The sequence below is a fragment of the Eurosta solidaginis genome, chromosome 3, assembly GCF_040869045.1.
Source record: "Eurosta solidaginis isolate ZX-2024a chromosome 3, ASM4086904v1, whole genome shotgun sequence".
Taxonomy (NCBI): domain Eukaryota; kingdom Metazoa; phylum Arthropoda; class Insecta; order Diptera; family Tephritidae; genus Eurosta; species Eurosta solidaginis.
Window position 1 is genome coordinate 106,413,317 of NC_090321.1, and position 21,724 is coordinate 106,435,040.

Here is a 21,724-nt window from a genome sequence, read left to right on the forward strand (position 1 = left end):
AGTAGCAGAAGCGTTTATAAACAATTGGGTTGCAAGGTATGGTGTACCAATAGAGTTACATTCTGGCAGGAATTTCGAATCAGCTGTGTTCCAGGAAATGTGTAAATCATTGGGTATTCGAAAAACACGGACAACTGCATTGCATCCTCAGTCCGATGGTATGGCGGAACGATTCAATAGAACATTGGAGGAGCAATTAAGGAAAGTAGTGGACAAGTTCCATAAAGAGTAGGATACCCGCATACCATTATTCTTGATGGCGTACCTATCAGCAGTGCATGAAACAACGGGTAAAACCCCTGCAAAAGTAATTTTTAGCAATGACCTTCGACTGCCAGCTGATTTGAAGTTTGGGATAGATGCCGATGCGGAGAGAAATTTCAAGAAATCCACTGGTGTTTTGGAAGAAGAGCTGAGAGAAATACACGATCTGATAAGAGAACGAACAAAGATTATGAGTGACAAGATGAAAGCCAGATACGATAAAGCAACTAATGCGGAGTTTTCAGGAACGAGATTTGGTGCTTTTATACAATCCACAACGGGAAAAAGTTTTGTCCCCGAAATTGCAGTGTAACTGGGAATGCCCATACAAAGTTGTAAAACGGATCAACGATGTAGTTTACCGCATACAAACCATTGGTAAACCACGGACAAAAATGAAAGAGGTTCATCTGGAAAGGCTGGCGGCGTTTAGATCAGGAAATTTGTCTGATCGGGACGATCAAACTTAGATGGAGGGCAGTGTGACGAATATTAGCAACACTAAGGCATACTATCATCTCTAAGGCGATACTAAGCAGTCACTTGTATCTATATAAACAAATCAATCATTATGTCTACACATATGTACATTAGGGTGGCCCTTATTTTCCAAAGTTTTCCGATTCTCGATCTTACCCCATAGAAATATGCGAATAGCCTAAACACTAGAATATGCAAAGCTTTAGGTCAATCGAAAAAGGTTTAGAGGTGGCGCAAAGAGCTTGAAGTCCTGAAAAATGACGAATTTTTACAATTTCTTAAATCTGGTCAACCCTACTTCATTTGTTATGGGCGAAACGTAATTTATCGTGTTATTAGTAAGTTATGGAGATATTTGACTTTCAAATAAATCTAAAACAACAAAAATTGGTTAAATAATAATAAAGTTATAAAATAAATTATGCCTTAAACACGGTGTAATTACTTCAAGAATGTGTATATAATGAGTATACGTAAATGAGTTTTTTTCAAATTTATTTATTTTAAAGTTTTTTGAAAATACATTTTTAAAACATATACATATATCTTGTGAAACTTTAGCTGACACGTATATAATATGATATTATTTCATAGGATCTAATTAAGGATGATTTAGTATGTGATTCAAATTGTTTTTTGTAATCAGTTGCAACTTGTAAAAATATTGTTTTTCTTGTTCGTCATTTGTAAGTATTCTATTATATTCTTCCATACGATTTACTCCCCGTTCTGCTGTGTCGTTAACTACTTTTATATTTATAACAGTATCCTTAGCTTTTTTATTGGTTCCTGTATCCCCCCAGTATAGTATATCTATCCCACTGGGATCCCAAACCGACCAAACAAATCAATTGTATTTCCTGTTACAAATTCGTTTAGTTCTTTTTCTATGAATTTATTGATTTCATTTTGATAATTCATTTCATTTTGATAATTTGATAAATTTTCTGTTTCCTTGTCGCAGTTGTTCAATGCTTTTGATTTTTTCCGCAATCTTTTTCTCCATGGTACAAGAGACGTCATCAAATCACAATGCCAATGCAATACATTCTTCAGACAGGTACCATGGGTGGTTACAAAACTCTTTTATTGCAATGTCAGACATTTTTTATTAACATTTCTCTATTTATAAATTTCTTTAATAAAAGATAAGTCTTGAAGAGGTGCTCTATGAGGATTGGTACAGTAAAACCAAAGCTTAACATAGAATTTTATAATATCGAATTATCTTCATACTCCGTTAGTTTAAACTGTTCACGAAATAAATAGATTTTTAAGCAATACAATGCCTTAGACATCCACCGAGCATGATGGGTGGGCTTTGGTGTAAGAAAATTTATGCCATCACTTGCTCCTAGACATATAGACGTTAATTCCAATAATTCCCCATAGTAATCTCTTACTATTTGCTTTTTCAACTATTCCTTTAAGGGTTTTTTGAAATAGTGTCTTTGCTATCGCTTAAAGGTAATTTCAATTCATTATTTTGTAGCAAATCTCTAAAACTATTTTTGTCGGTGTTTTCGCAATTTTCTTCAAATCGCCGAAATAACTGAACGTCCTTACTAGTATTTACTGGAAAATAACTCTCAGCAGAACTTCATAGATATGATGACACCAAGGTAGATGCAAAAGTTTTCGCTCAAGTTTTTTTTCTAATAACGTTTAAGCTCCTTTTATAACGCATGTGTTAACCGATGTCGTATTAAAACAACAGGCCACAATATCATCCTTCAGATCCCTTTCAAATAACAGTTCATACAACGTATCAGCTATTTCCGCGCCTGTTGCAGTATATAATTTTGGAGCTCCTATTAATTGTTCGCCATTCCTGTAAGTAACAACAACTGGAAGTCGTTTCACATTTTCACGACCTGTTATTTCTGGAAGTGGTTTTCCATCCCAATGCAAAGTGCCGCAATTTATCTATTTAAAAAAACCTATTATTCAAAATTTGTTCATTCAAGAGCAGTATAGTTTTAATAAGAAAACGTCAAAGAAATTTTTTGTAGTTGTTTGAAATTTTAAAATATATATTTTAATTTTTTTATACTTTTTTTTTAATTTTTTTCGACAAGCTTGTTGCAAGAACAAGTTACAGAGCAGGCTTAAATTTGTTGTGGCATCACGCATTTCGAAAGAAAATTTATAAAAAAATATATGTGTATAATTTTTGAATAAATAAACTTCAAGTTTGGCTTCAAGGGATATATGTATTTGTGTATAAAAAAGCTTATTTGAGCGTTTTTTACCCAAATACCACGATTCACTGATAAACACATTTGCACAGACTTAATTTACCCTTCATATTTGTTTGTCGAAAGCAATATATATTTTGCCCTGTAACTTCGTGATTTTTCAGGATTTCAAGCCCTTTGCGCCACCTCTAAATCTTTTTTGATTGGCCTAAAACTTTGTATAAGTTAACACATAATAAATTCACTTACCTTTACACTCTACATTTTTGCCTACCTTACAAGAAGCTTTTTAATTCTTTTGTGGTTCCCACAGTAAATGAAATTCCAATTAATTTTGAAGTAATAATAAACCTTATTAATATTTTGCACTTCCTGTTGTTCAATCAATAAATAAAAATTCTCATTAAGCAAAAGTAACTATATTTTGGTTCACAAGCGAAGTTGAGCTAATTCAAAGAATTAGCACAACAAGCCACTGCATGCGCATCCGCTACAAACTGTTGCTTGCGCTAAAGTGCTGACTTAGCGCCTAGCACACCTCAGCACAAGAATGTCTTTGTTGTTTTTGTTGTGTTAACGCGGTAGCGAATTATTTGATTTAATATGACAATTTTACAAAGTAAGTCTTCAGTCTGCATCTTATCGTGTCCGAGTCTGGTTTAAAAATAACAAACAATATAATTGGCGCACAAGCAAGAGTAGTTAAATCTAGATCAACGGAAGACATACGCGAGCCTTTATGACAAATCCTTTTCATATTTGGAGTACCCCAAACAGTCACAAACAATGAAAAGTCACTTAACTCCCATTCGATAACTTTCCTGCTAGAAGATCAGTTGAGAATTAAAATCTACAAAACCCCACCACACACAAGCAAAGCCAATGGACAGGTCGAACGTTTCCATTCAACCCTTGCAGAAATATTAAGGTGTTTAAAACCCGAAAACATAGACAGGACTTTTGAAGAATTACTCGACAGAGCCATTTACGAATACAATTTCTCAATTCACTCAACAACAGAAACAGGACAGAAACCTATAGAAAACTTTTTCGGACGTAGAATTCACATTAAACCTGAACAATACGAAGCAGCAAGACGAAATAACATACAGAGACTGAAAGATACACAGGAAAAACATCTGCAATACCATAAAAAACATAGGACACCCTGTAAGGACTATATCCCAGGTCAGACCGTCTACATTAAAATCAATAAACGATACGGTACCAAACTAACCCCCCCGCTATATAAAAGAGATAGTTAAGGAGAACAACACATCAACGGTCATAACAGAATCGGGCAAAGTGGTTCATAAGAGCCTAATAAAACAAAAGTAAAAACAAAAAATCAAAAAATTGTTAAACAAAAAAAAAACAAAAAAAAAAAAAATTTTGAAAATAAAAGGGAAAAGGGAAAGAGAAAAATGAAAAAAAAATTTTTTTAATTTTTCTCATTTTTTTCTTTTCTCCTTTTTAATCAACTTGCATCTAAGTTAGTATTGGACTTTTAAGTTTTCTCTTTCGAAAAAAGAAAAACATTTTTTTTTTCGGAATAAAGAAGAGGGAAACTAAAAATCAAAATTCGAAAAATTTACGAGTAGGTATGACCTAAAAGGTTATAGGAATTAGGCATAAATAGGAGACAAAATTTGAACAATTAAAATAAATTGCACATTATTCCAATTAATTTTATTATAAAATTTTTAGACTGATCGCGATGGTCGTACCAATAATCGCGAACGTCCAGATATTGGACTACTCGTCATCTCAACTTGTAACAATAGACTGCGGAGCAGCGAAATTACAAATAGGAACCTTTAAAATCATACATATTATAGAACTACAAGACTATGACGATACTATAAATCACTTAGAGACAGCAATCAATGAACAGCTACCAAACCATCCCCTAAAGCTAATCCTCATATCACTTGTCACACAATCGATAATTTATCTAGATAGAACTAGGGTAGTCAAACATAGCAATAAAAGATCATTAGACTTCATAGGTTCAGCGTGGAAATGGATAGCTGGAAATCCAGACCACAGCGACTTCGAAATGCTCACCGAAAAAATGAATAATGGTTTAGAAAATAATAATAGGCAAGTTGTCATAAATAAATTAAGCTACGAAAAAATAAACGAAATCATTGAAAATATTAATAAAATATCTAAAATAGTGAAGGAAGATAAAGAAATAGATAATGAAATTGTATTGCAAATAAAATTCAAGTTAGAAATTTTGAAGGAAGAACTTATTAATATAGTTTATGCCATTCACTGGGCAAAATCAAATATAGTCAACACATACATTTTATCCAATAAGGAAATGGATATAACGAAAAGTTTTTTAGAAAATGAAAATATACTTTTTATAAATATAGACGAAGCACTAGAGTTTGCAGAAATAAAAATTGCTTCAAATAAAGAAAGTCTTATTTACGTTATAAGTTTACCTGCAACAGAAAAAATCGACTGTAGAGCTTTAGAAATAAGACCGATAAAAATAGGAGAAAGCATTAATAAAATAGAGTATAAGTCATTTTTGACATGTGAAAATAAAATTTATGGAAAAACAGAAAATTGTAAATCATATATGAATTTATCAATTTGTTCAAGAGATATTGGAAAAAATATTACGGTTGGCACGTGCATATCACACCTGCTAAAAAGTAAAAAAAATAATTGTACTAAAATAAATAACCAACATGTAAAATCAGTAGAAATGATTTCAGATGACATAATTTTTCTAAATAATTTTAATGTTAATGTAAAATTTGAAAATGAAAGTATAGAACTTGAAGGTTCACATTTAATTAAACATGTCAACACAAGTATAGAAATAAATAACAAAATATATTTTTCAAAAGAAATAACTATAAGGAACTCCTTTGCCGGCTATATTACAGCCAAGGGCAACAAATAATAAAATGGAAGAAATGTTATCTCTAGACTCAATTAAGGAACTACAATTAAATGAAGTAAAAGAAATATCAATTTTAAGAAAGAAAAACACTATATTTATATCAGTTTACACAATTTCTATAATAATTATTGTATTCACAATTGTAATGAAATTACTAAAAAATTTAAAAGAAATAAAGTTCAAATATCAAACCAGAGCACCATTTATGTAGGGATTGAAGACCTGCCTAAATTTTACGTAAACTCATCGTTCGAGGACGCTCGAGTTTAAGGGCGGAGGAGTTAACACATAATAAATTCACTTACCTTTTTGGCTACATTTTTGCCTACCTTACAAAAAGCTTTTTAATTATTTTGTGGTTCCCACAGTAAATGAAATTCCAATTAATTTTGAAGTAATAATAAACCTTATTAATATTTTGCACTTCCTGTTTTGCAATCAATAAATAAAAATTCACATTAAGCAAAAGTAAATTTTGCTTCACAAGCGAAGTTGAGCACAACAAGCCATTGCATGCGCATCCGCTACAAAGATGTTGCTTGCGCTGAAGTGCTGACTTAGCGTCTAGCACACCTCAGCACAAGCAATAACCAATACTTGCATGTCTTTGATGTTTTTGTTGTGTTAACGCGGTAGCGAATTATTTGATTTAATATGACAATTTTACAAAGTAAGTCTTCAGTCTGCATATTATCGTGTCCGGTTCTGGTTTAAAAATAACAAACAATATAATTTATATATTCATTTTTGAGCTATTCGCATATCACAGGTATGTACATTAGACTGGGTCGATTTATTAACCGATATCGCGCCATCGATTTTTCGATAGGATTTGAGCTCAGAAAAAAAAGTTCCTCTACGCATACCCAAAACAATTATTTTCGAGCCCGCGAAATTTCATTTTTTGACTTTTTTTCGACTGATTTTTAAGGTTTTTTTCAAAAATTTTCATATGTATTTTTACAATCAAATGAAATTTTTTTTAGTAGGTCATGAAAAAACCTTAAAAAGCAAAGTCGAAAAAACCAATGAAATTTCAAATTATTTAGCTTTGACGAAAAATTAAGAGTTAAATTTTATAAACTTGAGTGACAACCTCGATGAAAACGTCATAAGAATGTAAATTGGCATATCATAAAAACTCATATATAGACACATATGTACATAAAAACCTTCAATCATGTAATATGTACATAAAAACATACGAATACAATAAAAAAATCATTAAGCTAAATTGTATACGATGTACATTAACACATTCGTTAAATAAGCTTTTTGTGGAACTCGCAAAGTTGCCGGGTCAAGGACGTAACTGCTTATACTGCCATCCATAGCAAAAAGGCAGTAAAGTGTAAAAAGTAAAATGGGAGAAAATTTAATTTTTATTTGGGAAATTTTTCACTGTGAATATTAAATGAGTATTTCATTCGTTAATGACTAAATTGTACTCTCGGAAATTTATTGGCATTAAATTCCTAACAGGCAGTAAGTGTATTTTACTGCCTTTTGCTGTGAACGGCTGTATAGGGTACCAACGTTATTCTCAAGTTAATAGCTTTTCATTTTGAATCGACATGGCAAATCCTAAATGAGTGTATAACACAATACCGACCTACAAAATCCCCGAACCACGTAATCCCAACAACATAAATAATGGAAAATCTCACAAGATGTCATAAAAAATACACATCTCCGGTATTTTTTTATTACACTCAGAGAAAAAATCGTTCTAAAACGAACGAAACAAGTTCCAAATTAAGAACATTCGTTGACAAAAGTCTGTTAAGTACGTTTTTTCTTAACTTGTGACCGATGGGCTTGTTTTAAGAACAGTTTTTCCAAGCACACCGTTCGTATTTTATGACCACTTTGGTATTGATGTGTGAACCTTCTGTGCTCATTTCAAACACTACTTGGGCTTGATTTAGGATTTTTCGTTCTCACGCTTCGAGAACGATTTGGGGCCGATTTAACATTTTTCGGTCTCAATTTAAGAACGGTTCGTGCTTGATCTTTGGTGGGAGGGAAAGTATTTTTTTAAATATATTTATTTAATTTTTATTAATAATAATATTTTTATCATAAATAAAGAATATTTACAACAAAAAAATTGTTATTAAAATTCAAAAGTTTAAGAAAAAATGCATAATAAGCATTTTCTCATACCGTTCGCTTATTGAGAAATTATTCTTATTTAAAGATGTAATCTGCATATATACTTAAAACATTTCATAACAAGTTTGAGAATTACCTGTGGATATGTAATAGAACTGAACGAAAAATAAGAGTTAAAAAAATAGAACAAAAAAAAAATTGTTTTAAAAAATTCAGAGTTTGGCGGTGATCGAACTCGCGCAACACGATCGCAAGCGCAACATCATAGCCGCTGGGCCACTACAACTGCTTGATATCTGGTGCCAAATGGTGTGTTTAACATTGTAGAGCACACGAATTGTACCGTTTTTCTTACTTGGGCTTGATTTAAGAACATCGTTCTCATTAATAGAACATTTGTTCATATTTTAAGACCGGCCGTTCTTTTTTCAAGAAAATGGTGTCAGTTCAAGAACAAGGTTGTTGTTTTAAGAACAGGTCGTTCGTTTTTCAAGAACAAAAAAGTAAGAACATGAAAAGCTTGAGTTGAGTCCGGTGGTGCTGGATTTTAGAACGGCGTTTTTCTCTGAGTGTACTTTATACATCTCTGCACAACAACACTTACCCGATCCAACACTGTCTACGCGATCCACAGTATTTCTGCGCAAAAGATCTTTCCGCATAAATCGCAATCGAGTGCTCTTCAAAAAATGGCCCTTGGCCAATTTAACACAGGCTACGCGGTTCACAATATTTCTGCGCAGAACACCTTACTACGTAAGCGGCCTTTGGGAGCGCTTCAAAAAAATAACCTTTAGCCGATCCAACATCGGATACGCTACCTAGCTACCTTTCTATTTCGACATAACCAATCTATAATAACGAAATCTATTATATGAGGCTGAAGTAGTAATTAATTGTGAACAGTTCCAGGAAAACATTTCCACTAGCTTTTCACATTCACATGAGCTTTCAAGGAAAAATAAAGCTTTTGAATCGAAGAAGAAGAAGGAGCAAGAAGTGACTTTCCAAGCATTGAAGGAGCGTTTGTGCACTGCCCCTATGTTGGCATATCCAATTCCAAGATCAACGTTTACTCTAGATACAGATGCGAGTGGATATGCTATAGGAGGCGTTTTGTCACCACTAGTCGATGGAAAAGTTTGGTACAAATCGGCGGTAATATGTGCACAGCCCAAGGAAACTTCTCAATTCATGCAGATTCAGTGCCTCTATCTTTTCATTCGCAGTACAGATGCCTTCTGTCGTTATTTTGTGACCCAAATAATTTACTTGCTTTTTAAACAGCGAACACTTTTTGGGACTTATTTTCAGACCAGCGCCAGCTATTCTCTGGAAAACTTCCTCTAAGTTTTTAAGATGTTCATCAAAGTCCTTGCCTAATACGATGATGTCGTACAGGTACACCAAGCATGTTTTCCAATGTAGTCCTTTCAATACCCGATCCAAGAGTCTCTCGAAAGTAGCTGGCGCATTACATAGTCCAAAGGGCATTACCGTAAATTCCCAAAGACCATCACCGGCACTGAAGGCTGTTTTCTCTTTGTCTTCCTCCTTTACTTCCACTTGTCAGTAGCCGCTTTTTAAGTCCAGTGTGGAAAACCATTTCGTACCAGATAGCGAGGCCAGTGTGTCGTCAATTTTTGGCAATGGGTGGCTATCCTTTTTAGTAACGTCATTCAACAACAACAACCAATAGCGTGCTTAAATCAAACTGGTTCGCTGATGCCTAAGCTTATGCTGCTTTTATACTCTTCGGTTTCCTCTTTCACATACTTCTAGGCGTTTCTTCTTCAAGAATTTACTAGTTCGCTGAACATTGCATACTTTTGTGAATATTTCAGAAATATGCATGTGTATGTGTGAGAACTACTTTGCTGATGATTGCATACTTTTGTGAGTATCTCTCCGCTGTTGTATTACATATGTGTAGACATAATGATTGATTTGTGTATGTAGATACAAGTGACCAAGAAACTGGACCTGCTTCAAGCATTATGTAATGACGCCGTAGCAAGAATAAAGGAATGGCTGATCAATACAGGACAAGAAGACAAGAAAAGAGCAAGGACACAAACAATAGCTAAGTGGCAAGAACGGTGGGAGGCCCCGAGTAAAGGGCGTTGGACTTTCACACTAGTTTGGAACGTAGCTCAATGGAATGAGCGGAAGCACGGCGAACTGAACTACCATCTCACGCAGATAATGAGTGGACATGGCGGTTTCAAAGAGTATTTATGGAAGCGTAGGATAGAGGAAGATCCTCATTGCCCAGTGTGTACCACAGAGTTAGAAAACGCAGAACACGTCATGTTCTACTGCCCCCGTTTCCACGAAGAAAGACTCACCTTGCATGGAGTCTTTGGGGAGGAACCTACCACGAGAAATTTAGTTTCACATATGTGCAGCAGGAAAGAATGCTGGACTGCAGTGAGCAAAATGGCATTTATAGTAATGACACGCCATAGTAATGACATTCCTGATGGATGCTGAGAGGGAGCGCAGAGAAATGCGCATGCGAAGCAGTGGCGATTAAATGGACACTCAGAGCAAATAGCGGGAACCTGGACGCAGGGACAACAGTAAGCTCTTAAAAAATGAGAAATATGGAACGCCACCCTGAAGTAATGCGAAAGTGGTGCCGGGGTGGGCGACGGTTCCAGAACGGGGCTGTTTTTTAGTCTACGGACACACGGTTGCTGCGACGGCAGCAATTATGGTGCATTAGGCATTTTTCAGCCTCCCCGCAAAAAAAAAAAAAAAAAAAGATACAAGTGACTGCTTAGTATAGGTTTAGAGATGATAGTATCCCTTAGTGTTGCTAATAGTCGTCACAATAAAAAACTTTAAATCAATGCAACACATCAATAAAATAATTTTCTTAATTGAGGAGTTCCGTGAAAAAAGTAAGCTTCTTTGAAAATTACGTTTTGGGATCTTACTATTTTAAATATTTGAGGTGATATAGCTTTTTTTTGTTGTAGTATTTGAGAAGTTTTCTTTACATAAAGTATACTAACAGAACCAGCAGACGCCGTTGTGCTTTTATTTGGCCTATCTGCGTATCTTTTAAGAATTTTTTACGTCTTACCTCCCTTCCTCTCCACCTTTTCTTTGTCCTTTTATTCTCTCCTCCGTCAGCCTTCCACTCTCTCTACGTCTCTTTCTCCCTCTCTGTTCTTTCCATCCCTTCTTTCTTTCTCTTGCTCCCTCTCCCTTCCCCATTCACCTGTTCCTATCTTTCTATCTTCGTCTTATTTTATCTCTTTCTTAGTCTCTTGCTATTCCCAGTGAAAACCCCAGGTCCAGCTTCATAAAAAAATAAAAATTTTGTCTAAAAAAAAACTAAGGGGTGAGCCCCCATACTATTTCGGGATACGAAAAATAGATGTTGGTCGATTCTCTGACCCACTCAATATACACCCAAAATTCCTTCTTCTTTCACTCCCTTGGTGGTGTGCGAAGTAGCCGCGCGCTGAGCCCAGAAACGTTTTCTGCCAATGCTCCAGGACATTTTTCGAAGCTGCGTCTTCTGTTCTATTTGGAGGTCGAGATCCATTATGTACTTTCCAATCCTTTGTCGGTATATTTAGGTTCTGAATCTGAGACGTCGCAGCGTATTCCCCAGCCCACCTTTCGGTAGACATCTGACCAAAGGGATTGATACGACTAATCAGCGCCATTGTAAGATGGTAAAGTAAAGAATTAAATTCTGAGTAGTGCCATTTAAGCGGCACCAAGATTAAATTGACTTTATTCAGTAAATTTCGGATTATTTATACTAAAATATTCTAAACAAATTCTTATGTATTAAAGTTCCTATATACTAATCATACGTACATACATATTGCATGAGCTATGTAAACGTTTGTACATAGCAACCGTTCGCATGGTCGCTGGTGTATAAGCGTGGCTCATATATCGCACGCGCTTCGCTTGCTTGCCTGCCTGTGTTGGAACGTAATTATGTTGACAGTGCTTATCATAAACACATTCATACTTACGACATAAGCAAAGTGTCGAATGCATTGCAGCGTGAGAAACGTTTAGAACGCATGCAAGATATATGTATGTAACGCCATAGTCAGGGACTGCCTAGAAATGGCACTCAATTATCGGGAACAGTGCTGCGTCGTTTTGGCCCCTCCAATAAAATCAGCGCTTTAGTGTTACCTCCATTTGGCTTATCACATACTTTCACGCCCGTTGTTTGCAAATTGACACTTTTGACTTCCTCTCTCTGACTTTCAGCTTCTGAGATGGTTGCTACCTTGCTAGCGGCGTCCATCTGCCCTACAGCTTTAGACCCACTTGTCTTGTCAGTAGCTGGTCTGCCTCACAGTCCTGAGACTTCCTGCATCTTGAAAGCAAACTTGTTGCCTCCGGCCGAACTTTAAATTTACATTCAGCTACCCGAAGCTTTTCCCTATTCATACCGGTTGCAGTACGTGGCTTTCTCACAGCAAAGCTCTTGAACTGCATCATACGCCCATTCCAAGCTAATACTATTCAGGTCCGTTAGAGCGACTACTGCTGCTAAGCGCTGGGCAATTCGTAGTGCGGGACTGAACTGTTAGATAGATCTCTTTCTCAAATGGAGCTCGTACGCTCTCTGCTACTCTCGCTCCTCGAATCCGACGCATCGCTTGTAGCGCTTTTATCTTCCTTAGCTTGCAGCTCCATTCTCCCTCCCGCCTCATCCTTATAAACATAAGATCTTGAGTCAAGCCGACAAGGCGTGCTCAGCCGTGTAAAATATAATAGCGTGTTTTCACCGAAATTTTTTAAACATAATATATATGTAGGTGTCATATAATGGCATCAGATAATGGCATAAATATGTGCCAAAAACTTAAAAGCATTTTATACCCAGCATCATTTTATTTAAACATCGTTTACGATTTTAGTTACATGTGTTTTCCAACTTTGTTTTTCCAGGAAACTGCAATGCAGGGCCGAAAGCACAAGTTGTGTACCAAACTCTACAGTACTTATTTAAGAAAATGGTGTAAGTAAACCTGTTCCATAATATATTTTATTATTTCTTTACTTATTGATAATTGCTTGCTTTCTTGTTAATTGGGAGTTGTTAAACTTTCGTCGAATTTTAATATAACTTCTTCGTTTGGCGCAGAACTTTCACAACACTTATATTTGAAAATCGATTTGATAACATATAAAGAACACATGTACATTAGAGTGTTTTAAAATAAAATAAAATAGATTTATTTTTTATATACCTCCGAAACCCGAGGTAGTTTTCCTACAAACATTAATAATGTTCACCAATATCACCTGCTTTAAATAAAATATAAAGAGATGGCTATTTTCGCGGAACTAGAAGGGGGTTACGATAACACCGCCGCACAAAAAGGGAGTTGTCCTTCATTGGACTAAGCTCATTTGGCAACACGTATTTATGGGCGCTGACTCCAAATTTTAAGTCAGATTTACGAATGCACCCTCAAAATCTTGAGATAAGTGCATAATCGTTTAAGGTGCTAAAATTTGGGCTAAACAATTAAATTAAAAAATTGTTTAATTAAATTAAGTCAGAGATGTAGTAATTATAATAAATATTTGTAAAAGTCGAAACTATCACCTTGCAATATGAACAAATTAAAATTTACTACTATAATTATGAGTGACGTAAACCTCTATGAATCATAAATAATTATTTTTGTAAGACTTTTTAAAGTAACAAAAATTACAAACAATCCGCTTCCCAAGGCAGCCGACTCTATGTACCGGAGCGACTCGGGTTTTTTTCCGACCAAGGCTGTCATTTCAATGTAACCCCATTTAATTTTTTGCGTCCCTGCCACAAATTGTCATCCTCCCAGCAGATCCTTGCAGCGGAACTGCGCCATATTCTCCTGCTCGGGAAGGTATCGAACCCACTCCGGGACCTAGACCTGACCTCGGTCCAGAGAAATGGTTTTGCTGCGTTTGCCGGAAAAGAGTGTTTTTAGGACGGTCACACTCTTGGCTGTGTGTCACGTGTAAGGTACGGTTGCACCGGACCGGATGTTCTGGGCTAGACCCCAAGACCCGTCGTCCTCGCAACTTTTACAAATCTTTTGTGGCACCCTGCTGTTCATTTTCAAGGGCGTCCCGTAGTCTGCGCCTTGTTCCCCGTTTGCCAGCAATGAATATATATCTTTGCGACATCTGGCCAATGCAGTTCCTTCCATGGACGGTGCCACTTTCCTAGATGTTCTGGTCTCAGAGACGGCAAACCCCCGACGGGTTTCATCGCGTCATGCTGCCAGGCCGCAAACCCAACTACACCAGTGCTTACCCAGGGACGTCCAGTAGGGCCACAACAGCACTTGCGTACTGGCCTCCCGCAATTCACCCGTCACTTACCCCCAGAGTGACGACGTCTTCCCTGTTGCACTTCAGAATACTGCAGTTAAACTGTAATGGGTTAACTGGGAAGATCACGGAGGTAGTTGATTTTATGAAGCGGTACAACATCCGCATTGCTGCCATCCAAGAGGCTAAATTTATAAATTATAAATTTATAAATCATCAATATCTACATCCCTCCTGTCACTTGTTGCCACAGTGGACACTGCCCTGACATCAGCGCATAACTCACTAGATATAATCGCATTATCTTAGGCCATTTCAATGCCCACCACGATCTATGGCATTCCAACCTAAGAGCGGGTAGCAGGGGCGAGATGTTGGCGAACCAAATAGAAGAAACCACGTTCTGCACGATAAAAGGGGACGGGCCCACTCGTAGGAAGCTGTTGAAGTACGCCAGATATATCAATCGTAAACTGCGACAACTGACAGCCCATGGTAACATTGGCATCCGACCACCTACCCATACTCCTTTCGCTCGAGCGATCTGCCGACTTCACCACTACTGGAAAACGCACTTCCATTAATTTTAAAAAAGGAAAGGGGGAAGATTACAAAACTTATACTGACAATCGTTTTGCTGCCATCCCTATCCCGACTGATGCCCGTCAAGGGGAGCATGCTTTCCGCAAGGTCATTGAATCAGCTTCGGCTCGTTTTATTCCCGCCGGAAGAATCCCGGAAATCCGGCCACATTTTCCAGCGGAGACCGCAACTGTAGCGAGAGGACGTGACCTCATAAGACAGCACGATCCTAAGGGACCTCCAAATAAGTAATATAAACCAACGCATCATATTGCTTGTGGACGAACACAAGAGGGCGAAATCGGAGGAGCACTTAAGGAATTATAACTTATCTGCCGGTGTAGGTAAGCTATGGTCCATCGTAAAGTCCCTATCAAACCCGGCTAAGCACAATGACAAATTTTCCATCTCCTTTGGCTATAAAGTGCTGTCGGATTCGAAAAAATGCGCGGCCGATTTCTGCCTACAATATGTAATGCAATGTATGGTTGACAAAGCCAGACGGCGGGCCAACCGACGCGCACACATGCATAAACACAGCGCGTCCTCAATTACCATCACCGCCAAAGAGGTTGAAGATGCCATCGTTCATGCAAACTATTTAAAGCAGTAGGCCCAGACGCCATAGTGATGCCAATGCTTAAAAAAATTGGTAAAGAGGGATTTAATAATCTAGCGCATGTCTTCAACCTGTCCTTTTCCGCCTTCGTCATCCCCGAAAAATAGAAAATGGCCTGGGTGGTTCCGCTATTATAGCTTGGGAAGCTAGCTAACATATGAGATTCTTATCGTCCGATATCTCTCCTATCGCCAGTAGCCAAGACACTTGAAGCCAGTCTGCTTCCCTATTTTACTGCAAATTTGCGTCTTGCCAATCATCATCATGGCTTTCGAAAACCACATAGCACTACCACCGCGCTGAACGCCATTAACACGCAAATAAATTGCGGATAAAAACCCCATCAAAGGACAGTACTCGTTGCGCTAGACCAGTCAAAGGCTTCTGATACGGTCAACCACGGCACGTTACTGCAAGACTTGGAAGGGTCCTCCCTTCCTCCAATTCTCAAAAGGTGAACCGAAAATTATCTGTTTGTTCGGCAAGCATCGCTGCAATTCAGAAACATAAAATCTAAACCCAGAACAATTAAACAAGCAGTAACACAGGGTAGTATCCTATCCCCGCTTTTGTTTAACTTCTACATATATAAGCTACCTTCACCACTAGAATTAGTCACAATTAGCTCAAGAGTGCGAATTTTGCGCATTTTTGGACAATGCATTATTCATCAAATTCGTTTGTGGTTTAAACAATCATAAAATTCAAAATCGACTACTGGGCGAGAGTTGAAGACCTTTGATAACTCATATCAGTTGGCGCTGGATGTAGTGAGAGCGGGTGCAGTACATAAGCTGAAAGCAGCGCCAAGTACAACATAATGCTAGGAAAAGCAGAAAACTGAAGTTCGAAAACAATCGAAGAGACAGATCTCGTGGAAGAAGCAGCTCATTGAAATGTTTTTACTGTCAGAAGCTGGGACATAGAGAACGAGATTGTTGGGCGAAGCAGCGGGATAACTCTCACGTTAGAACTAGTAAAAATGAGAATCACACAAACAAAATTAAAGTGGACAGTCGAAATTATAACTCTGTTGGTTATGCACAGAACCACTTATATAATTGTACGATCAAACGAACTTACCTGAAGAACTTACCTTAAGTTATACTAGCTGTGTCGTCCGAAGATATCAATAAATCGTAGTAACGTCAGTTGCCAGATCTAGCCACAACATTTCACCATTCTAAAAGAATTTTATAGAATTCCTACCTCAGTTCAACCCCTTACCTGAGTCGCCATCTTTTCTTCATTAAGTTTACAAATGCCGACAAATCGAAATAAGGGAGCTTACAAAAATTGCTCATGAATATTACGTCTTCATTTGGAATTTTGGGTTTGATATCTTCGGACGACACAGCTAGTAAAATTACGATCGAACTTCACTTCAGGTAAGTTCGTTTGATCGTACAATTATACCACACTGTCTCGTCCTCAATCAATAATTCGTAGTTATTAACAAACTCATGAGATTTGTCATACAGTTTTTTATTTACTTCAAATTTCTATTTATTTGGCTTTCATATTAAAGATAGGAACAGCAAACTTTGCTTCATTAATGATGTCCGATGTGGCGAATGTATCAGATTTTATCGTCCATCCTGCCGCCTTGCGGATGGTTTCAACATCCACCCCATTTCTAAACGCCGCTGAAGTAGCTGCATGAGGCGTGCTATGCGCTGTAAACTGATTTATGTCCAGTCCACTTTCCTGCATGACTTGCTATATCCATCTGCTAATTGTCTGCGATGATGCTTCCCGATGAGGCGTCTTAAAAGTAATGAAGAGGCAGTTTTCCTTTTGGCTTCTTAAACTATTTGTTCTATCAATTTATGCCTGTAGTATTGAAACTTGGCATATTATATCGTTCTCGCTGAATGCCGGAATGATCAGATTGGGTTCTGTATAAATATTACTGCACTAGGCACTTTATTTAATTGAAAAGAGGGCAAACGGGATTGAGTAACATTCGAAGTATGTTTTATTCACAAGTAAAAAGAATAAACCAAAATATTAATATTATATTTAATGAAACGCAATTAAACTAGATAAAAAACTGCGTGACGGCGGTGGGCGATATAATAAAAATTAAGCGAACGTTGACGGGCACGATCGATATGTTTGCGTGGGTAGTTTTAAGTAAACTAAAAAATTGAGAGTGAGCGCGGTGTTGGTCGGCAAGCACAGCTGACCTGCACTTGCGCTTGGCCGCACTGGCCGGGTGTTGCCAGACGGAGGGGGGCGGACTTAGTCCGAAAACTGGATCATGTCTTCAACATGCCCCCCCCCCCCCACGGCCCGACGCATTGATGGGTTAAGGGCGGCATCAACCCTGTCAAGGGCCGCCCGTGCCTTTTCGACCAATTTACGGAGTTTTTCGTCTTTTTGACGAGCCGATCGGCTTTTTACCGCGCTCTGGCGGTTTTCCGTGGGGGCTCGTGGGGTTGCCCTCTCTCGTCGTCGAAGCTCGTTGCGTTGGCGTCCCGCGTTGTTTTCCTGTCGAGCCCGGTGCAGTAACGTATGGTGGCCAAGGGAACATTTTCGGCAGCTGTTCGGGGAGTCACACGCCCCAGTGGTATGCGAAATGGCGAAGCAGTTTAGGCAGTGCCGGTGGGTTTTCGCACACTGGTACCTCTCCTCGGGTTGCATCGCTAAGGATGCCCGGCACTGTCTCAACACGTGACGTTGACCACAGAGGCGACACTTTGGCCCCTCGGTTGTTCTGCGGGTCCTGTAAATGCAAGAAAAGAAAAAAAATATTCTTATTTTTCAGGCATTGCTGAGGATAGCTTATATATATTTTCAGATTGTTAGGGGGAATGAAAGCAGAGGGTACCAGAGGTAGGGTTAGCACTGCAAGGCAGTTGGTAGCACGCGCAGTTTGGAAGTGTTTCGGGTTATTAGTCCGTTTTGGGTTTTGATTCCACAACTCGAACATGGTTATCCGATTCAGGGTGTAAAGTGATTACTCGCCCCAAACGCCATTCGTTCGGTGGTAGTAAATCATCCTTTACCACGACTAAATCTCCAACTTGAATGTTGCGTTGAGGGCATTTCCATTTGTACCGCTTGTGCAACTCCTTGAGATACTCGTTCTTCCATCGTGTGCTGAAGTGGTGATGAAGCGTTTTCAGTTTCTGCCATTTATTGACCAGGGTGAGATGATCGGCAGTTGGCTCCGGCAGTGACAAGATTGGCACGCCACGTAGGAAATGCCCTGGGGTTAGGACTAGGGGATCCACTGGATCTTCGACATAGGACCGCCTCTATGCGTACCAAGAGGGTAGTGAGCTCTTCGAAGGAAAACTTCTGGTTTCCTGCTACCTTCGTAAAGTGTATCTTGAAACTTTTCACGGCCGCTTCCCGCTAGACCACCCATGTGTGGGGCGTATGGTGGGATGAATTACCATGAGAATCCGTGAGTTGCATATCTTTCGGCGACGTCTGTAGCGACTTCCTTGAGGAATGTGTTGAATTCCCTTTGTAGTACGCGTTGTGCGCCGACGAACGTTTTTCCGTTGTCAGAAAATATCTGATGGGGTAGGCCACGGCGGCCAGTGAATCGGGCAAAGGCTGCATTGAAGGCATTCGTGGTGAGGTCAGAACACACTTCTAAATGAACAGCCTTTGTGGAAAAACAGACGAAGACACAAACATAAGCTTTGACATACGAAGCTCGGCGAAGGGGAGACGTCTATTGTATGAAAGGGTAGGGAATATGTTGACCTCTCGGGTGGCAAAGCCGCAATTATCTGCGTTTTCATCTTCTGTTTGTAGATGGTGCAGGGTTTGCAGTGGAAGAGAACCTTTTTATTTGTCGGCGTGCAGCAGGTTCGAATGGAGGAAGTCCAACAGAAGAGAACAAAATCGGGAGTTTTCGGGTTTGATAATTGGGTGCCGATCATTAAATCATGGCATATGCTAATCTTTCAGAAACTCGAATGATTCCTGAGTCATCAGAAGGGTGTTCTTTTTGGGTAAGGGTCCTGACGTTTGAAACAGCTCTATCGTGTCTCCGTAATGATTCTGTTGAGTTTGAATGATGATTTTGATTTTGGCATCATTCACTTCGGCATGGGTGAGGTTGAGCGTGGCTGGAACTTTCTGTTTCCTTGCTATCTTGATAAACCCCAACATATAGGCCACGACTCTAAGCGCTCGAGAAAATTACGAAAACCGGTCGAGTATGTCTATACTTTCTGCCTGCAGGGTGTGGAATACTTCCACATATCGTTATTCGGGGGGAGTTGGGTGGTGAGATATATCCTTTGGTCCTTCCCACCATAATGGACATTGGACTAAATCCTGAGGCTTGCAGTACATGTTGAGGTAGGTTCAGCTCACTTCGGAGCTGTTTCACTAATTTGGAGAGTAAGACTGCTCCACAGAGTTCTAAACGTGGAAGACTCACTGTTTGAAGGGGTGCTGCTTTGCTTTTAGCAGCTAGAAAATGGGATGAAAAACTAGTTTCATGGGTTTGTACACGTAAATATACACAGGCACAAAATGCTTTTTCGGAAGCATCCGAAAATCTATGCAGCTGGATGAGTTTATCCGGGGAATACTGTACCCACCTAGGGATTTTAATTTCTCTGATGTGAGGTAAATTTTCGTATATTGAGGTCCATTTTTGGAGAGCCTCGGGCTTCACGTCTTCGTCCCAATCCGTTCCTTCCATCCAGAGTTGTTGCAGCAACATTTTGGCAAGAATCGTTATTGGCGATAGCCATCCTGCGGGGTCAAACAGTTTCGCAACTGCTGATAAAATCTGCCTTTTCGTAGTCGTGTTTTCTGCTGATGGTGGATCGTACGTATAGGTGAAGGTGTCGGTTAGCGCGTTCCACTTAATTATAAGGGTTTTTGTGGAACTCGAATCGTGGAATTTAAGAAAGTCGACGTCTAGCAGTCAGGGTCGGGAACGGGTTTTAAAATTTCAGGGTGATGTGCCGACATCTTTCTCAAAGGGAACCCTGCCGATTTTAAGGCTTCGATAACTTGAGTCATGGAGTTCAAAGTGGACTGTATATTATGACTGCCTGACAAAATATGTTCAACATATGTTTCGTTTAATAAAATGTTTTTAGCGAGCGGATATTCGCCTTGACAGTCATGGGCGAGTTAGTGTGGGGTTCGAATTACCAAATATGGCGCGCAATTTACACCAAAGGTAACTGTTTTTAGTCGAAAATCTTCTATCGGCAGAGTTGGGTGTTTTCGAAAAACGATTCTATGAAAATCTGTATCTTCTTCATTTCGCCGTTAAAAACAAACTTATAAAGTCGCCATTTAAGTATGACGAGAATTAAGCCATTTTGTAGTATGGGGCCTGTATGGAGGACATCGTTCAACGAGTTGCCAGAGTGTGACATTTTTGATGTGTTGAAGACGACTCGCACTTTTATGGTTTTGCTGTCGGGTTTTATGACAGCATGATGGGGTAGATAAAATGATAGATATTTGCCATCTCTAATTATCTCTTGTTGGGAGGCGGGTTCCATGTGATCCATGGTTAAATATTCATTAAGGACTTCAAAATATTTATCTCTTAATTCGGGTTTTCTTTAGAGGGTTCGTTCGATGCTGATATACTGCTGTTGTGCTACGGGTCGTGAATGACCGAGTGCCATATTGGCTGGAAATTCCGATTTGAATGGTAGTTTGACTCTGTAGCGTCCATCTTCCTCACGAATTGTGGTTATCCGATATAGTGCTTCGCAGTATTCATCATCTGCTGATCGTCGTTGGGTTTGGAGAACTTCTTCCTGTTCCCAAAAATGTCTCAAAAGTTGATTGATGTGATCATCGGTGCATTCCGTGACATGAGTGCTGAAGGTTGATACCTTTTCAGCTAAAGGGCCGCTTAATATCCATCCGAATATTGTGTTTTGGGCAAGTAATGTTCCACTCACATTCCGTAGGAGCCCTTCGGTGAGGATTTGCGGGGTGTTATCGCTGCCGATTACCACATCGATTTTCGATGGTATCGAATACTGTGGATCGGCTAACCGTAAATGGGACAGATCGATGCTTGAAACTCTGACTGTGGGCAAGAACTTCGTTAGTTTCGGCAAAATTATTGCTTGTGCGTCTATCATTTGGGTTAAGTCTGCCGAACAGAATGTTATCTGGCAGACTTTATTGGCATTCTTCACAACCGTTCCACCCATTCTAGATATCTGGTGGAGAGACTCTTTTGTGGGTAGACCATGAAGCTTTTGTATACAG

General features: G+C 38.7%; 1 protein-coding gene across 1 annotated transcript in view; it reads left to right on the top strand.

Moving 5' to 3' along the window:
- The window catches only part of emp (epithelial membrane protein), a 631,372-nt gene that overhangs the window by 36,024 nt on the left and 573,624 nt on the right, over positions 1–21,724 (top strand). Inside the window, exon 2 of the mRNA XM_067772914.1 lies at positions 12,922–12,991. Within this exon, the coding sequence (XP_067629015.1) occupies positions 12,922–12,991 (70 nt within the window). The remainder of the gene's footprint in view (positions 1–12,921; positions 12,992–21,724) is intronic.